The sequence below is a fragment of the Polyergus mexicanus genome, unplaced genomic scaffold (genome assembly GCF_030449975.1).
Source record: "Polyergus mexicanus isolate NDT 795.1 unplaced genomic scaffold, iyPolMexi1.0 SCAF_2, whole genome shotgun sequence".
Taxonomy (NCBI): Eukaryota; Metazoa; Arthropoda; class Insecta; order Hymenoptera; family Formicidae; genus Polyergus; species Polyergus mexicanus.
In genome coordinates this window covers 8,702,569-8,721,141 of record NW_027223322.1, presented here as the reverse complement: position 1 = coordinate 8,721,141, position 18,573 = coordinate 8,702,569, and the positions used below count along the sequence as shown (strand labels likewise).

Here is an 18,573-nt window from a genome sequence, read left to right as displayed (position 1 = left end):
ACCTTCTCTAATTTCTCTCGCTGCTTTGCCGTCCTCGATTTACTTTGATCGTTCATAAAGAAAAATAACCGTAAAGACGTAATCGGCGCAGCGGACGAGGCAAAGCATTAAAGAGATTTCTTTGCGTGTAGTTTTTAGGAGAAAAAGAAGAGGAAAGCGGTTATAGAAGGGATGGAAGATGGCAATGAGGATTGTAAGCATCGATTGTGCTTGCAGATTGCAACGTGTAAATTTTACCGAACCCGTTCTCAATGCAAAGCTCTTTTGAAATAAAATCATGCCTGAAAAATGATTTGTGCTTCTATACATTAATTAAGTGCAATTATATAAATAAAAATAAATATCTTCGCGCAATATCTTTACATTTTTATATTTATAGTTTTAAAAAAATGCATGGAAAATTATATTTATCATCTTATTTATATCGATATTATTTTATACCGATTTATAAAACTATCCGTCTACAAAATATCAATGTTATTAATATTGAGCCGTGATAATATTTGGAAAATCTTAATAACAAATCTAAAAAGAGATAGATAAATTTAATTAAATAATTCTTAGTCTAATTTTAATAAATAATTATGGAAAGTATCTTTAATTTAGGTTTGTAATATTGCTGCGTCAGCTACGTGCAACTAGTTTCTCTTTTCTCCGGTAACGTATATTTACCCGGTGCCACCTTTATTTCCATGTGTTTTTCCGTCTGCCAGCTTGCTATCCTAGCCTTCTTTCGCCTGTCCTCCCAGAAGTCGCGCACCCTTCGTATTGCTCCCTTTCGTTGTTTTCTATTCCTGTCGCGATCTGCTTCCTGCGTCGAAGATGCTGATGAGGTCTCGACTCTCGTTTCAGCTTTCGATACCTTTCGATACCTTTCGATACCTTTCTCCTTGTCGGCGAGTTGGGTATTCACAGCAGAATCAAGTGCTTCTTACCGGTATAATACATTCACAAACGAATCGAAAAACTCGAAAGCAACTCGTTGTATCTTCGAGAGACGCAAAATTATTTGTTATCTCGATCGTGTTTTCTCAAGAGCGTGAATATTATAATCTATAATAAATAACCTGCGAGAATATATTCAGCTCCGCAATTTCGATTACACCCCTCTTTTTTCTCTCTCTATACCTTCACTTTTTATAATTTATTTCATTTATCTGAATTATTTTTGTGTGTTAATTTATTAATTATTCCACATATAATTATTTATTATATTTTATATTCTAAAATGAGAATTATGTCTCTGAATAATAAATTCTGATTTTTTTCTCCCAACTCTCTCGCTCGATTTCTTCGGCGTCATTCAGCTAGAAGGGTCGGCAAGCTCTCAAAATTCGAGATGACATTCCTCCGTCTTTCGATATATCGAGTTAAAGAAGATGCAAAGGCGGACGCGCTTTTTATCGGGCGGCGATATATTCTGAAGCGAAGCGTGGCACGCGTAACATGAAATTTCTGCCTTCCGGAATTGCGTACCGTTTACGCACATGTGCGCATATCTTTGAGTCTTTCCTTTTCTCTTTTTCTTACGGATCGGCGATGGAAACAGACCATCTCGTTGTTCCAAACTTGTCTTCTAGCGAATTATTTTCGGTCGTATGCTGACATTGTCAAATCTGCTTTGAATGCAAAAATATGCGAATTTTGTGCAATGAACTCATGATACGTAATATAGGACGAAGAACGATTCGATGAGATGAATGCCGTTTTAAAGACGAATATAAACGTAATTCTATCACAATTAGCTTACCAGATAAAATTTCTTCGTACCGCTTGTATCCGCTTTTTCCGTCCGTTTGAGGATAATGGCTTATTAGGCATAATTCTTATGATTCAGATGAAAATCCGTTTGTAAAAGAACAGACACAAAATTTCAGCCTAGTAAGAAACAAATTACATTGCGTGGCTTTGGAAGGATATTATTATGCGCGATTAGATATTCTCTAAATTCTAAATCATTCTCATTAGATTTGCAAGTAGTTGCTTGCGTTTCTGATAATAAAGATGGGAAAAGTATGGGTCTTTACACAATTCGTATTCTTTAAATGAAATCACAATCGTTGATCAAACTATTCTCTAATCAGAGAGTGGAAGGAAGGTGACAGCAACTTTTTTTTTATAACGCGGTGATAAATTAAAAACGGTGTTAAATTATCTTTGCCGATCGGCTAAGGAAACTTTCGTCATCCAATTTTTTCGCACGATCGTATCGAGAACATCGCGGAACAAGTTGACAGGGATACATCCCCCGCGGGAAACGTCGCATTGATCTGCGACAAGGAATCCTCCAATATATGAACTTGAATTACGGGGAGCTGGGAGCCGCGCTGCGGGATATCTCTTAAATCCCATCGTCCCTTACACGATTGCAGCGTATTACGCGAAGCGGTATCTCCCACGGGACAAAACGCCACTACTTTTTCGCTAATTTGACACGAAACATCGAGTCTTCGTATCTCGAGGAACCTTGGCCGGCTCTTTTTCTCAGGCTCTGCGGCCTGATGCGCGAGCTAGATATGGGGATTTCCAGTAAAACGTCTCCCATGAAGACAGCTTGAGAGGTTTAGAGAGACGAGGAGAGGATAGAGCACGTGAGAAGCGATTAGACCAGGTTGAACGACCGTCGTTCCTTTCTAGGTTCTAGGGACAGTTGATAACTCCATTCCATCGCCGAAAATATCCGTTTGACGACCAAAATACGGTAAATCTTCTTACAAAATATCATATAGTCGAGAAAAGCAATAAAATATTATTTAAAGATATCGCCGTAAAAAAAAATTCAATTAAATTTCAATTTTATTTAAATATTTAATTATTAATACATTTATATGATATTAGTAACTCAGATAATAGTAACGTTCAGAGAATATATTTGAAAATACATTATATTCTAAGAAAATCAATTAATTATTAAAATATTTATTTTTTATGAACACACATAATTCGCAAAAAGCTTTATTTCTTGCGTTAGCTCGTTACCTCGAGAAAATTCAAGCATGGAATCGAAGAAAAATGTAAAAGAAATATAACGTTACAGAAAGATAAGTACATACTTTTTGTATTACGTAACAAGCGGATTAATCTTAAATTCATTATTTATTGATCTGAGAATTCAAATCAATTCGCAAAATAACGAATATGTTACTATAAAAATTGTGCGCATCGATATTCTATAGAAAATATTTCGAGAAATAATAGCAGAGATATATTTACTTTTAGAAATCTGTTACATGTGTATATTTTTGTTTTTGCAAAGTTACAAAAGTATCGCGCATTATAAAATCCGAACCATTATTATTCATTATTAATGATATTCATGATCGATAATGTTTTTAGTGTATAGTTCTCCATACATAGTAAATCTTTTTCTGCCGGGATTAAACTATATTTGACTATATTTGTTTGACATTTTTATTGAAAGGAAAATCGATAGCAAATCTATTGAAGAATGTAACTTTAAATAACATTTCATGATGAAATGAGAGAGCTCGATATAAAACGAAAAATCTTTTGTTTTTTGCTTTCAAAAAATTATGATAATAAAATTACAAAAATATATAAAATTGATCTTAAAAATTAATGAAAAGAATTATAATGCTCGATAAAGTTTATAAAAGAAATTGATATTAAATTAATTAAGGAACTTGTAAATGAACAGGAGCACTTTAATTTAGAAATATCTTGTAGATCTCAAATTTAGCTGATACAGGTAACAATTGCCTCGTAAGATAGAACTGTCTCGTTTTTACCACGTTTTTCCAAGTTGGTTAACGACTAGTAAATTATGTGAGTAAAAATAATACAATAGAAATATCACGTGTGTATATGTGTGTGTACGTGCTACATTAAGTACATCAAACGATTGTCTGATGTTGCAGTCAATGCTATTAAATTCACAATTCAATAATTTATAAAAATATATTTATGTCTTCTTTTTTGATGTTTTCACATAAGTTATGATGTCGTTAATCGTCATCAATTGCATTTTTAATAAGATTTAAAGTAATAATAAATGTCGAATATTTTATAATTTGTATGTCGAAAGAAAAAAACGTCAAATTTCTTTAAATTGTTTTTTTTTTATTTTCTTCTATTGGTATTAATAATATATTTACAGTTTTTTTAAATATAATAGAGCTGTGATATAAAAACAATTATGAATGTGCTTTTTTAGTAAATTACCGATTTCTTAAATAAATAGTCTACACACAGTAATTTCTATTCGTAAAATCTTTAGATTTAATTTAAATAAGTTTTTCTTAAGAAAAAATGTAATTTATACGTATTTGTAGTTATTACAATTGCGTATATTTAATTTTTTCTAAAGAATGACGATGTAAAATAAACGTTATATACAAGACATTAAGTTAATATTTGCGCCCTTTAAAGAGGAAAAACGTAGAAGCTATGCGCCTTCATTTTACAAAATGAACAGAAATGTGTTTGTGTACGTCGCAAAGAACGCAGTTGTCCTGGAAACAGGACAATGGGAGAATGCAGTTAAAGCGAAACAAGGCGTGCGCCATTTTTCACGGTACGAACGATGACATGACCAAGTGAACGCTATTGCAAAGGTTAAAACAAACCGCACGCGTGCAAGGTTTTTGCGAGGGAAACGGTAAACTGGAATGTGCTGGAATGAGTATTATCTTTGCGAGAGAACTACTGCGAAACGAAGAAATAACTGAGCAGTAATAACAATGGCACATTCAATGTATTTTTTGAAACGTTTTTTCTTAATTATATGAAGTACGCAAAAGAAAATATATATGCAAATTTTTCATAGAAAGAAATGCAAATTTTTAATTTATGTGTACATCGCGCGTGTATGTTGCATCGTTATATTTTAATATTTTTTAAAATAAAAATAATTAATAGTGAAAACAATTAAAATCATATATATTATACATGAAAAAAAAATTCGCGGATATGAACATATTTTATTTTTCCATAAAATTTGTTTTTAACTCTAATTAGGTGACGATCAGATAAAATTGAATTCAAGATAATGTTGCATAAACAGTTCTAAAATATTATTTCAACTTTTATTTAGTCCATTTTTTTCACAAAAAATTCTGTGCTTGATTTAAAATATTCATCATCAAAATCTTCTGCTCAAATTCATAATCTATTTGATCGAGATGAGAATAAAGTACCTCGTTAAAGAAGTATGTAAAGATTAAAGAAGCGAATGTGGGATCTAGTTAGCTGAGAGCTAGGAGCGGATGTGACAAGCCTTTCATCTCGACTATCTTGAGGAAACCTCTCTCGAGAGCTGGTCAAATAAATAGCCAGCCTCACGGTCAACTCTCCTCGCGAGCGGTTAGACCGAAGCGTGTCTCCGTTTTGGTGGATAGACCTGGAGATAAGAGTGTCTCGGCCGGATACGCATCTTCGACTTCGTCCCTGTCGGACGAGTCGTCCCCCGGGGGAAAGACTCTTAAACCGTCCCCTCGCTCTCCCGCAGAATGTAGGAAATGGGCATGGAAGGAAGGAAGGAGACCCCCCCGGTATAAAGTAACGCGAAACAGCGGCGCATTATTCACGGCATGAATTATTGATGAGCGCGGCGTAAAATATGAACGGCGGCGAGCCGTTATCAACGCCGGCGCAGAGCTCGTCGTCCGCACTCTTTTGATAGCGCGAGCCGCATCGGATGCGAGAGAATCGCCCGTGTACTTTCTTTTACCCGCGTGAAATTCGGACAAATGGCCACGGCACAGATGACACCGCGCGTGTTACATTACATACGTTACATACCCCGTCTGCAAACGGAATCACTCTTCAAAGTTATTTCACGCGAACTCGCCCGCGTTCCGGGATCCTCGTCGTCGTTCGTGTCCCTCTTTCTCCCTTTGCCGTTATTTTCGAAAGATCTGCATCCATATGAGCGAGATGTTGGATTCAGAGAATCGTCAACATCACCGCTATAAAACATTGATGATGATAAGGTACTCAAACATGCAACATTGAGAAATAATTCCCGCGTTATTATACTTAAAAATTACTGATTTATTTCAATATACAGGATTAGACCGACAAACTTTGAAGGGATATAGAGGACACGAAAATAAATATTTTTTGTTAATGATGTTTCTCTCTGCGACGTTTCGTTTTTGATCTTATATCATATTCAAACTCTCAATAGAGCAGAGCTGTTTAGTATTTTGACAAGTTGCACGTGATTGCATTTGTTTATCATTATGGAGCGATATACGAATATGGATAGAATTGACTGACATGCATCTTACTTACTTATTGTTTAAATCACAAATTCCTATTTCATACTATGTAGTATTAAAACTAAAACGAAAAAACGTCGGAGAGAAAAATAGTATTAACAAAAAAATGTTTATTTTAAAGTCCTCTATTTCCCTTCAAAGTTTGTCGGTCTAATTTTTAACACCTTGTATATATATATATATATATATGGATATCGTTATACATATAATATGTATTATATGAACATATAATGTGGATTTCACATATATTATATAATAGTTAAATTGAACATTTGCATTATCGGGTTAAAAAGGTATAGTCCATTTTTTTCAATATATTTTTATAGAAAATCGCAGTTTTTTTTATTTCTGGTCGGTAGAAGTACGTTCAAGAAGACGGTTGAAATTCTAGTCGGCTGTTTTTTCCTTGTTATGTAAAATGGGAGCTAAATTCCCGTTTTGAGAATTTCACGTTTCCACAAAGCGGTCTCATTGAACCCGTTCGGGCTTTCACGAACGCGGACTCGTATCGGTTCGAAGAGAGATGCCGTGGAATCGCGGTGGCTATGTGCGCTGCGGAAAAATATTCTTTTTTTTTTTCTGTTTCAGCTTTAGCGCATCTCCGCGGGGTATTTTTCCGTGTAACGCAATAGTTGTGTATTCGTCGCTTCGGTTGGCTTTGGTGACTCTGATCGGTACCGGAAAAAATAAAATTGATTCGTGTTGGCGCACATGCAGTGATAAGTTCTTTTTTTATATATATATATAAAATATATGCGATGGGGGATACGAATCGATAAAATATCAGGGCACGCGTAAGGTGCTAATGTTACTGAAATTGGATTTACGTCGTGATCGCACAATCGGCTGATATACGTAGTTAATTTTAATTTAAAAATATCTTTCGTTACAAAGAGAATCGCGAAAGAAATTCTTTATTTCTTACAATTATACAAATATTTAACATACACGGTGCATGTGTATTGTAAATGTAAAATTTATATTCTTATTCTGAAGATTATTAATTTTTTCATGCATAACAACAAAGCTCCTTCGAAAAATCGATTGATGAATGTATTCTCTTTTATCGGTATTATCTCCGTATAATGAATTGAAGTTTTCCGTTACACATCGAAAGTTATTAAACATCTCAAGTCTTGACACGCTAGGTTTATACCCGCAAATATAAACTCTGCAATGAGCGAATGAAGAAGCATGAGGCATAATTGTTTGTAAAATTTTAATATAGTTATGGATAAATGCAGGTTAAATCGATAATCGAGAAACAATAAAACTTTTTACTGAAGACTGAAATCATTATCGATTTTCTCAATACTATATACTTTTGTCCCTAATTTTTTCCAAGAAAAAGAAACTCCTTAATTATGTAGAAGCGTTCTCCTTGACCGCGATGTAGCGAGTGAATAAAGAGGCCGGCAATTGGTCAATTTTAATAAGAACGATATTAAAGAGCTTTTTTAGAAGCAAAGTGCTTCGTAAGGTGTTTGCGTTCGTAACGCGATAAAATTCTCATCAAAGGCGCCGATGGTCTTCCGTTATTATTCCGTTATTATTTTCCCGCTTGACGAGGTTGTGTTTCACTTCCTCGAGAGGGGCACTTATTTTCCTCCGATGAGAGATCTCTTATCCGCCTAAATACAGCGTAGGAGAACCGTTTAAGCCTCCGCACGGACCATCGTTTGCGTTCTTGTTTAAGCTGAGATAAAAGGAAACGAATAACGCGACTCGCAGAGCTGCATTTAACGGCAAGTGTAAGAGAATCTGCTTCTTGTTATTTTAGATTTTGCAGAGAAAACCCGGTTAGTGGAAAATAACAGTCCCATTCTTTTGCTATTTAAGTGTCAATATTTTCTTTTGCGAAATCCAGTCGACGATAACTATTAAATTAATAATTGAAAAAATTTTAACGATCATTAAATTAATTGTTTTCAGATGTATTTTGATAAACGAAAATTTAATATTGTTATTAAAATTCTCTTTCTTCTGAAAAGAACTTCTTTCAAATATAATTAATTGCAGAAATCAAATTGATATGAAGAAACAATTATTGTCTTTTGAGAGAAATTTTTATTTGTAATAAATTTAGAGATAGGAAGCGTACGACTTCTCAGATACTGTATGCAATTGAAATCATCTCAGACAAATAGGTATGATATATAGTAGATATCCGACGAGAGCAGAAGCGATCAGTAGAATACACTTCTCAGACAGCGAATTTTGCCTAATCGCGACATCGATATTCTCAGGGGCGCGATATAATTTCATAATCAGAAAACGAGCGAGGTGGAAACGGTTTCTCCGATCGAACGTGAACGCAATGCCAAGTATATCCTACGGGCCGGGGATTATGTGTTAAACAGATATATAGACGCGCCGCGCGTGCAGGATATCGCATGGGTCGCGTCGGTGCATGCCGAGGATATTGCAAAACAGGCAAAAGGAATTCGCGAATCTGGCGCGCTCGCACCCTTCCAACCGCCCATCCTCTCCACCGTCCGTTTCAACCCCCGAGGGTTGCATTATGACGGGATGCATAATGCAAGATGGGTACGAGCCGACGAGCTGTCTGTGCGTCATACATAGCAATGGCAGACGGACGCGATTCTGAAAAGGATTTTCCAAACGGGATATCCTCGCTACGGACCGCGTATATTTTCCATGGCCGAGGTCGAGCGAACAGGTTGCCGCTTTTGTCGTCGATTTTCTGTGCGCCGCGCGATATCAGCCGACGCTCCCTCCCCCTCCCCCTCTCCCCCCCCCGATCGATGTGGACGAATGGAACATTTTGCGGAGCTTGAGTCGCGTATCGTGAAAACTGGCTGGAAAATCAGAGAGAAAGATGTATATTCTAGTGTGAAAAATATATAAGAAACGACACGATATTGGACGAGAGAGAGAGAGAGAAAGAGAGAGAGAGAGGGGGGCAGATATTATTTAGAAAAAAAAAAAACTGTTTCGATTATAAAAATTTGAAAACTTTTATGTAATTTAATTTTGTCACTTTTCTATATTTTATTTTATTTATTTTTATTCAATCAAATTTTATTTTGACTAATATCGATTTTTATTTTTAATCCGTAACAAATATTGCGTGCATGATAAGCAATTGTTATCGTATTGAAAAAAGAAAAAAAAAATTAAATATGATCATTCTTACTTGCGTAATGCGACAATCGTGAAGGCTCCTAAAATTTTCTAGCTATCGTAAAAGGAAAATGGAACGGAGAACCCGCGACGAGCGTACATTCTCATCCGCACGGCTCTTTTACGCGTGTTCATTTAACTATCCTAAAAACTAAGCCAATAATCAAGTTTTTCGTAATTCTCAGATTTCATCGAATTAATGCGAATACTCAGTTTATAGGAATGTGCTAGCCGCGTTTTCGTAGAGAGATGCAATCCCGTAGTCCGTCCTCCTACAGTTTGTCTATAGATGTTTATGTGGGAGTGAGAAAAAGAGAGAGAGAGAGAGAGAGAGATGACCTCCCATGTGCACATATACATACGTACATAAAGACACACATACACGTAACAGCTCTCCGTTGTTTACACGCATTCCATTCTCCATTGATCCTCTTTGCGCGAGGTCGGGGATAGTTCGCTCCCCCGGTGTGTTTCCGTCGCTCCCGGGATTGTTTATAAGACTTCCGGCGGCTACCACGCTTTTCAAAGCTCTTCAGGACTCCTGTCCAGATTTCAGCTCCCCCCCGTCTTCCATCTATCCCCGTTTGCTCTCCTTTCTCTCTCCATTTCTCCTTTGGTTCTAGAAATAGTTATTTCCTTCTCGCTCTTTTGATTTTCCTCTCTCTCTCTCTCTCTCTCTCTCTCTCTCTCTCTTTCTCTTACTCTTTCTCTTTCTGTCTTCTTCTCCGTCTCTTTCAAACCCCTTTCTACGACAACCCGATGCCGTACAACAAGGGAGATTGTATGTATTACCTCGCCTGTCTGTCGCACGCTTGCCCCGCCGTTTCCCGATCTACTTTCGAATCTCGCCACGAGCGATGCGACGCGACCCGGTAGCGCATCTCGTAATGCAATACGATCAAATCGAACCCCCGTCCTCCTGTCATGGATTCGCGATCCTGGCATGTACGCGCGTACGGACGAAGCACTTCGACACTCCCGCATCGAAAATAAGTATGATGTAAGGTCCGATACATAACTAGGATTCCTTCACAAAATTTGACTGTAATGCTATGGAAAAAATTTATATTATTTTTGTAATTTTTTATCACAAACATCATCCGGTATTAAATAGAATATATCAATATGGAAAATAGAGTTATGATATGGTGCGATATGAATTTTATAAATAATATCTTAACACGTATCTTGAAACAAAAATTATAATCAGAAACTTCTTTCCCAATTTTTAATTGCCAATAAGTTATTATAATAAAAATTGTTTCTTCAAACTTTGATCGCGTATATAAATTTGTCATTTAAAAATGCTTGAAAAGATCGGGCTTAAACGCTTGATTTTAACTTATTGTCGCATTTAGGACACGGACGAGCAGCTTGTGGTGCTTGTCGTTGACAGAAGTTAATGGAATACCGCTAGCAGATACGGGGGTAAACTTCTACGAGGTCAACCATTCGTGTGAACTTGTGCAGCATCGTCGTAGTATATGCACTACGTCGTCACGGTACGGGTAAACTTGTAACGGGACATAGTCAAATACGGGACAATCAGATATCCCTTTCTTGTTTACACGATAAAGTTAGTTATGTATACCACATTTTTTAATTTTAAAAATTGGCCTTTTTTCAATAAAACTTATAAAAGACTCAATACAACCTTTTTTAAAATTATCAGTTTGAAAATTAATAGTTCCTTTGATCAAAATCATTTAACTTTAGATAAATTTTATTTTAATGAAATTTTAACTCGTAGTTCAATTATTATTAACAGCCAATGTATGTAATGTTTAAAATTAAAAAATAAAAATTCTATTCAAAGAATAGAGCAAATTAATATAAGTCGTTTTCATCAAATTTATTCAAAGCGGCTATATACTAATTCTTGTGTGTTCGATCAAAATTCGTAAAAAATCGACAAGAATTAAATTAACAGAAACCTTAAATAATCCTATTGCGCATCACGGATTAGATCCTTCGATCATGTTTTTTCGGCCTTAATAACTCTACAATCTATTTCTTTTTAGATATTTTTTAGATGTTTCAACATATAATTCTAAGATAATGATCCAGTTATTTTAATCTGAGAATAGAGATTATTTTTACTTATGTTACTTTATATAAAAAAAAAATGTGACAGGATATATAATTAGTGTAGTAAGGTCAAATGAGTTGAACAATTAATTTGGTTTGCAATTAAAAGCAGTAATGCCGAGTGGCTTTGAAATAGCATAACGATTTTCAAGTAGATGCCTTCTCTTCCTAGAGCCTCACACAAGCATAGTAATTAAAGGAAGTGGTACTTTTCCGTTCTTTGAAATACACAACCGTAATTTTTCAAAGGCTGCCGCCGTTTCGAAAGGATTAAACGCGTTAAACCTTACGTTCTTTTGCACTAAATTTTTTTTTCTAATGGCTAATCTAATAAAATTAGAAGATAATTGCTCTAATCATTCTGGAAAAATACGGAAAATTTGAAAGTCAACTTTGATAAATACATATAACACGGTATTAAAATGTTTAAAGTTGATTCGTCTAGCTATATTTTTTAATATATTATTTCAAAATTTAATGGAAAACACACTTTTCTAAAATATCAGTGTTCACAATATTTATCCGTACATCAAAAATTTAGTAAGAAAAATTTATACAAATTAAAATAATTTTATATTATAAAAAGCAAAGGCAAATATATCTCAAAATATATTATTTCTCTTAAGAGAAAACCCTTAATCCAATGACTCCAATCGATGACTGATTAAACAGTTAACTTATTTGGACAAAAGAGATACAAGTGTACGAAAGGAGAACGCCGCAGGTGCAACCGCAAGGTGAGAATCGAACTTTCACAATGAGAAGGATGGAGGAAGAGAGAAATCAGTTTAACGAACTAACACCTAGCCAACGTATTTCCTTTTCCTTCTTTCTCTTTCTCTCTATTCCCTCCCTCCGTGTCGCTTTTTTTCGTTAGATCGAAGGCGATGCGCGCAGCGGCCGTTCTATATCGGGGCGAGACTCAATTGGGTTCTGGACCACCGCGGTTATCCGTTTATCGCTATATAACCACCGGAGGGTTGGCGAGGCGGATACATCCCCGCGAAAAGAGAGCGATTAATCACGTTTTACTCGGCTCCGAGTCAGACCGACCAATTTGGCCGGAAAGGTCGTTGTTTGCTCGATAAGGCGCGCCGGGGGTGGAAAAGCGAAGCCGGCGATGCCCTGTGGAACAATCGTCGAATCTCTCGCCGGTGATCCGCAATATAGACAAACAATCTTATCCGGTCACCGACATAGGAAAACTTCGGTCGCTTTCGTTCTCTTCTTCTCTCTTTCGCTCTCTTAGCTATAGCAACCGTTCGTCCCGATTCACGAAGTCAAATCTCTACCAAAGTCTACCTCCTCGATCCTGCGTCGGTTCTGGACGCGTCGGAGGGTGCATTTTTCATGACGCATCTGGGAATACTCGACTTGTAGCGTCTTATCGCGGTGGGTAAGGCATTTCGGGTTTCGTAAACGTGAGATGGTGTTCCTTACGGTTGGCGAGAATATCGTATTGCGCTGCCAATTTGATAGTAATTTTCGACAATGCGCTTTACTGTTTCAATGCCCAAAGAAACGATAACTGCGAGAATAAGCTTGAAAAGTATATAAATAATAGAAAGCTCGATCTTCTTTTTTCCATGCTTCCCTATTATTGCTCTCTGTAATCTTGACTATCTTTTATTAGATTTATTTGAGAAATATACGGAGATAAAAACTAGATGAATTTAATTAAGCTATAAAGCTATTTAAGTAATCGTACAATTTTTTTTTTTTTTTTTTTTTAAGGAAACAAATGTTTAAATTTGAACTGAAATAAAACAATGAAATACCGTTTCTAAAAATTGTTAATTTAAACAAAATTCCGATTGTGATCAAAAAGTAAAATGCTACAGAGTCGTGTATACATGATTTCTAACGAAATAAAATCAAACAATACCGTCGAGACTCTCCATCTGTCTCTCTCTTTTTCCTTCTTTCTCTTTCTCTCCGTTCTCATATCTCCGTCTCTATCTATATCTGTGTGAAGAGACCGGAGGCCCGCAAGCGGTAAATTAATTCGAACGACAAGCGCAGTCGGCGCTTCCACTTGCGCCGAATAAACATCAGGGCCAGAAGTTGACCAGACTGGGGCGATCCACGCTGGAGGACCCGCCATATCTGGGATCTACGTGCCCATTTCCCGTGGCCCGTATAACGTATTTGGCACCGATCCTCCGCTGCATCTGCATCGGACGTCGTCGGCATTGCACAGGACGGATTATAGGACGTATATCCCGTCGATTGCAAATTGCGCGACCCCATCTCCGGATCGCGACGTGAATCTATCTTCGCAATTTTTTTTTACGCTGTCATTAAATACTTCGTACCTATAATAGTGATATTAATATCGATATTGGGGCGCACAAGAAAAATAACCCGCTGAAATTTATTTGAAATCTGCAAAATATTTATTATCTTATTATATTCGTGTTTGAACTAACTTACTTTAATATTTTTTTTAAACTCTTATTTTTTTCTAATACATCTTACTGTTTAATTAAGTCTTAATTTTTAATATACAATAATGTGAATTTGAGATGAGTCCTCATGAGTTGAAACTTTATATTTTTAATGGTCGAATTATTGCTTTATTCTTATGATTCATCTTGTAATTGACTTGAGACCTAGTCGTGCGATGGGCTGTGTGATGTAGCCAGATTGCAATGGTAGATTACCGGAGGGACTAACTACCGTTCATGGACTATAATCTAAACAAGCTATCATTAATTTTACTACGTGTGGTGGATGCTCCTAGTACCAATAAACATCAGGGACAGGGACCATGTCCGCCGGCGTTCCTGACGCACTTTGGATGCTGGCATATATTCGAGATATACAGCGCGCGTTCGTATAATATACGTATATTTAGTATCACGGTGTATCTCTCTCTTTCTCTCTCGACACCAGATGTTGCCGTTCGCGCGGCTCGGACTTCGCGACGAACGTTCGTTCATTATTTCGCGACTAACTCATGCTAATTTCGAATAAATTCGGACTTGAGTATTTCGTATCTGCGCGCGCGCTTTCGAATGATTTACGGCTTGCTTTTAGCTACTTTACGCAAAATACATCAAAGATAGAAGATAAATAAGCAAAATTCAATAAATCCAAAAGAAATAACCGCAAGCAATTATCTTTAAATGAAAGAGAATTCCATTAATCTCGGCATACTATCATTGAGTTTATCTCATAAATAGATAAACATAAAAATTAATTCAATATTTAAGATTATGACATATTTATTTATTTAAAAAATAATTTTATATAATTGTTCTTTTTGCAACTTTTTGGAATTACTTTAACGCAAGCAAATTATACTATTTTAATCTATTATCGATGAAATTGTCGATGGTCGATGGATAATCGATTGTTATGCGCAATATAATACATTTCTATTCTCTATTGGTGGAATTATGTCAAGATCTAGTGCGGTTGAAGTTAAATCGAATTTATAGCATTGAACCGATTGTTCGAGCAATTAATCGGTACATCAATCACAGAAAAAGGAAAGAGTAATTACGTAACGATATACAAGCTATTAAACTTTTATCACGATTCTTTAGCGTGTAGCAGTATTCAGGATATCTATTCAAGATCAAGCATTAGACACAGAAATTATTTAATTATTATATATCGTTATATAATAGTTAAATAGTTATATAGTTTTTATTATATATGTAAACCGTTAATAAAAACACAAATTTACTTCCTATTTTTCTCTTCATTGTTAGAAAAATTTAAGAGAGATAAAATGTAAATTACTTAAAAAATTTATTCGGTTTAATCGTTAATGAAAGAGAGAGATCCGATAATGTAAAATATTTTTAATTGGACGTATAGAGATAAACGGTTTGCCTTGCTGTTTGCTATGCATGATTTGACATGAAGCACTACCGTGTCTTTTGATTATTCTATCGTCTATTATTTGTAAAAAAAATTTTTTTATGTGGAAAAGTTATCACTGGAATTTGACAAATGTATGACAATTCATATTTAGATACGTGTACTAAGATAGAATAACTCGATGCAATAAATCGTAACGTAGTACGAGATGAAATATTTGCAAAAAAGCGCGATCGCTTCTTCTCTATTTACTGCTATTGGACAAACATTCGGGCAAGAATCTGACAGCTCGACAGTGGATAGCGTCGCGCTTCCCGGAGCAAAGTGGTATACTCGAGCCACACACTTTATTTATTTTCCGGACTGCGGATATAACACACCGTTGGCATTGTGCCCCCGTTGCATCTGCGTTATTGCTCGTTGTCGGACACAAGAGATTTCGTATCGGACACCTTTCAGAATGTATCGACTCTCGCGTCAATCGCAATAAGCGTAGCTCGATGTAATGGACCAGGAATGATATATGTGACAGATGGTGGCTGTTCAAATTGTGCATCTCGATTTTCTTATGTAATTGTATTGATTGTTTGAAAACAAATGCATTTTGATAATTTTTCAGGATATTTTCTAATATAAACTATTTTTATATATTTTAACTGTATAATAAATAATTTAAGATACTAAAAATAACGTATTTAAATATAATTCAAAATTTTTCAAGATATTATTTGAAGTTTAGCTAAAAACCGGAAGAGCTAACACTTTGCCGGGTAATACCTATAAAATACCCATTACATATTGAACATTACTTATTTCCTTTGCGAGTTTTATATGCACAATACGTAGTTGGAAATGTGAATAGCGTGTCTTATTGGGGAAATTCTACATTTCACTCGCATCAGTTTTCTCGAAAATTCCGTCGAACGTGTCAAGACAGAAGTTCTTCTACGGGAAAAAGTTGAAGTCACTCACCGATTGGCACGTTGACAGCGAAGAGAACGACAAGGGCGCGATGATAGAGCATCGTGCGCTGCGATGAGAAAGAGAGGAGCCGAGGGAATCGTCCGCCGTCGATGGCAACCAGACTCCGCTCCCTTTATCTACTTAACCCCGTCATCTTTTGCGCGGACCTCCGCTTCCGGTGCTCTGACGCATATCATGCCTGAAACAATAGCGTTAGTTCGATCATTTAACCGATTGGGCAGCGTCATCGGCCCTGTCGTTGTTACTCGCCGCTTTATCGTTCGTTTCCAGCGAGCGAACTTTCAGTCTCGTCTGCATGTTGCAGCTTTGCATCTCGAGATCTATCACCAGTATCGTCGCGTCGTGTTCGCGCTCTCCGGTCGAGCGTATCGTTTCGCTTGATGACATTCATCGATCGTATCTCGAGTAACTTTGCTAAGAGCAGAGCGCCGTTAATTTTGCGCTGTCCCCTACATAAGAAATTACTTTGACATTTTGCGTTTACGGTCACTGCGCGATTAATTATCAATGCAATTGCACCGTTTCTTCGTTCCGGAAATATAAATATTTATATTATTTCGGTTATCATGCAATTGGTAAAATCAAAACGTTTATTCATCAACAGTCTTATTTCTTTTTTTGGATTGACATATTATCAAGAAAAATATATTAAGGCAATAATTTGTAATTTATTTTAACGGACCTAACATTGCAGCATATAAATCAACATACGATTATCTTTGTAAAAAACATTAGTGTAGAGAAGCTTTTCTCTTTTTAGAAATATACTTTTTTATGTTAAATGAAGTTTAGATAATATCTCTCGCAATATTTCCGGAAACTATATTTTTTATATTGCGGTACTATTTATATGAATCTTACATTTATAAAATAATGAACATCATGATAAATTTAATTATATCGCTGTTACAATTTTGACGAGCGCGCTGTCGGCTAAAATAAGTTATTTCTACGGATTTATAAATTATCACGAGCGCCGGCACAGAATTTACGAGAACGAATGCGAATGGAATGCAAATAGCACGTTTGTCACGTTTATGTAAGTACGTGTCACGTATATATTCGGCGATAAATTGCTCCTAAATGCATTTTCGCTTTAGACGCTTTCTGTCGTCGTGGGAGAGATTAATCACACGTGTCTACCGTCTATTATTTTATGACTTATGTGCACCGCGGACAATATAGCGATGTTACGGAGCTTGTGTGAAGTGGTCGATTTTATAAATACCACATAAGTTCCGCTTAATACGCACAGTACGGTTCGCGATTCACAATTTACTTCCGTTCCATTCATTTCCGCCCGAATATATCCGGTCTTCGATCATCATAAAATAATCCGAGCGTTGCCCAGATTATTGTGATATCGATCGTCCCGTGATAATATATTAATAAATAAATAATTAAAATTGCAGTTAAATATAAGTATGTCAGAAGCAACGTCAAATCTCGATATTTTCAACTTGGAAATATACAGGACCGAAAAACTAAGACAGGAGTCTTGGCTTTTCGATCTCCTACACGCTCCTGAAGTTTTGCCATTTAAATTGGGGACACCCTGTATATGAAATATGCATGAATTTAATATGATTAAAACATAATTAAAAAATTTTTATATAACTAAATAATATTTTGAGTCATCAATTTAATCCGTATGAAAAAAAAAACTTGTATCGCAAAGTATATATATGCTTGTTGAAGGGTGGAATAAGAGATATATTGGAACACGTTTGTTTTTTTATCGATGGATATTAATAATTACATTTCTCCGCGAATATCTCGCCGTACCTTCCCGCATGTTTCGTAACTGTGTCTACTTCCGTCGATTATTGTTCGTTTAACGCGGCGCATTAATCGAACTAAAACATCCGAGTGCCGTCCTATTCCCGTTTTGTTTCCGTTTCATCAGCGCGCGAAGAATAATACACGTTAACACAATGAACGAACGCGCAACTCGATTATCGATGCTCGCAAGTTTAAAGCAAACAGAATACGGAGAAAGGGGCCGCGGCCCTTCGTAATCGACATATCGAGACGAGACGGCGGGGTAAAATGCGAAACGCGAAGCGTCGACAACGGGCGACCGTAGGACGACGAGTCACTCGGCTCTCTTGCACATAAGTGCAAAAAGTGTCCAATGGGATTAACGTTAATTTGCATTCGTGCGTTATCTCTCGACGGCGTTATCTCTCCTTGGCCTGTAACCTGCCTGCCTCCTTTTCGACCAGCAAAACAGAATGATAATCCAAACTGTTGCCGCTTTTGGGAACAGTTGATGAAGAAACAT

At 36.2% G+C, this 18,573-nt stretch overlaps 2 protein-coding genes across 2 annotated transcripts in view; one reads left to right on the top strand and one right to left on the bottom strand.

Moving 5' to 3' along the window:
* The window catches only part of LOC138944801 (carbonic anhydrase-related protein 10-like), a 253,528-nt gene that overhangs the window by 90,592 nt on the left and 144,363 nt on the right, over window positions 1-18,573 (top strand). The window lies entirely within an intron of this gene.
* LOC138944803 (lachesin) overlaps window positions 1-18,573 on the bottom strand; it is a 117,485-nt gene that overhangs the window by 45,338 nt on the left and 53,574 nt on the right. Inside the window, exon 2 of the mRNA XM_070315814.1 lies at window positions 16,278-16,467. Within this exon, the coding sequence (XP_070171915.1) occupies window positions 16,278-16,329 (52 nt within the window). The 5' untranslated portion in view covers window positions 16,330-16,467. The remainder of the gene's footprint in view (window positions 1-16,277; window positions 16,468-18,573) is intronic.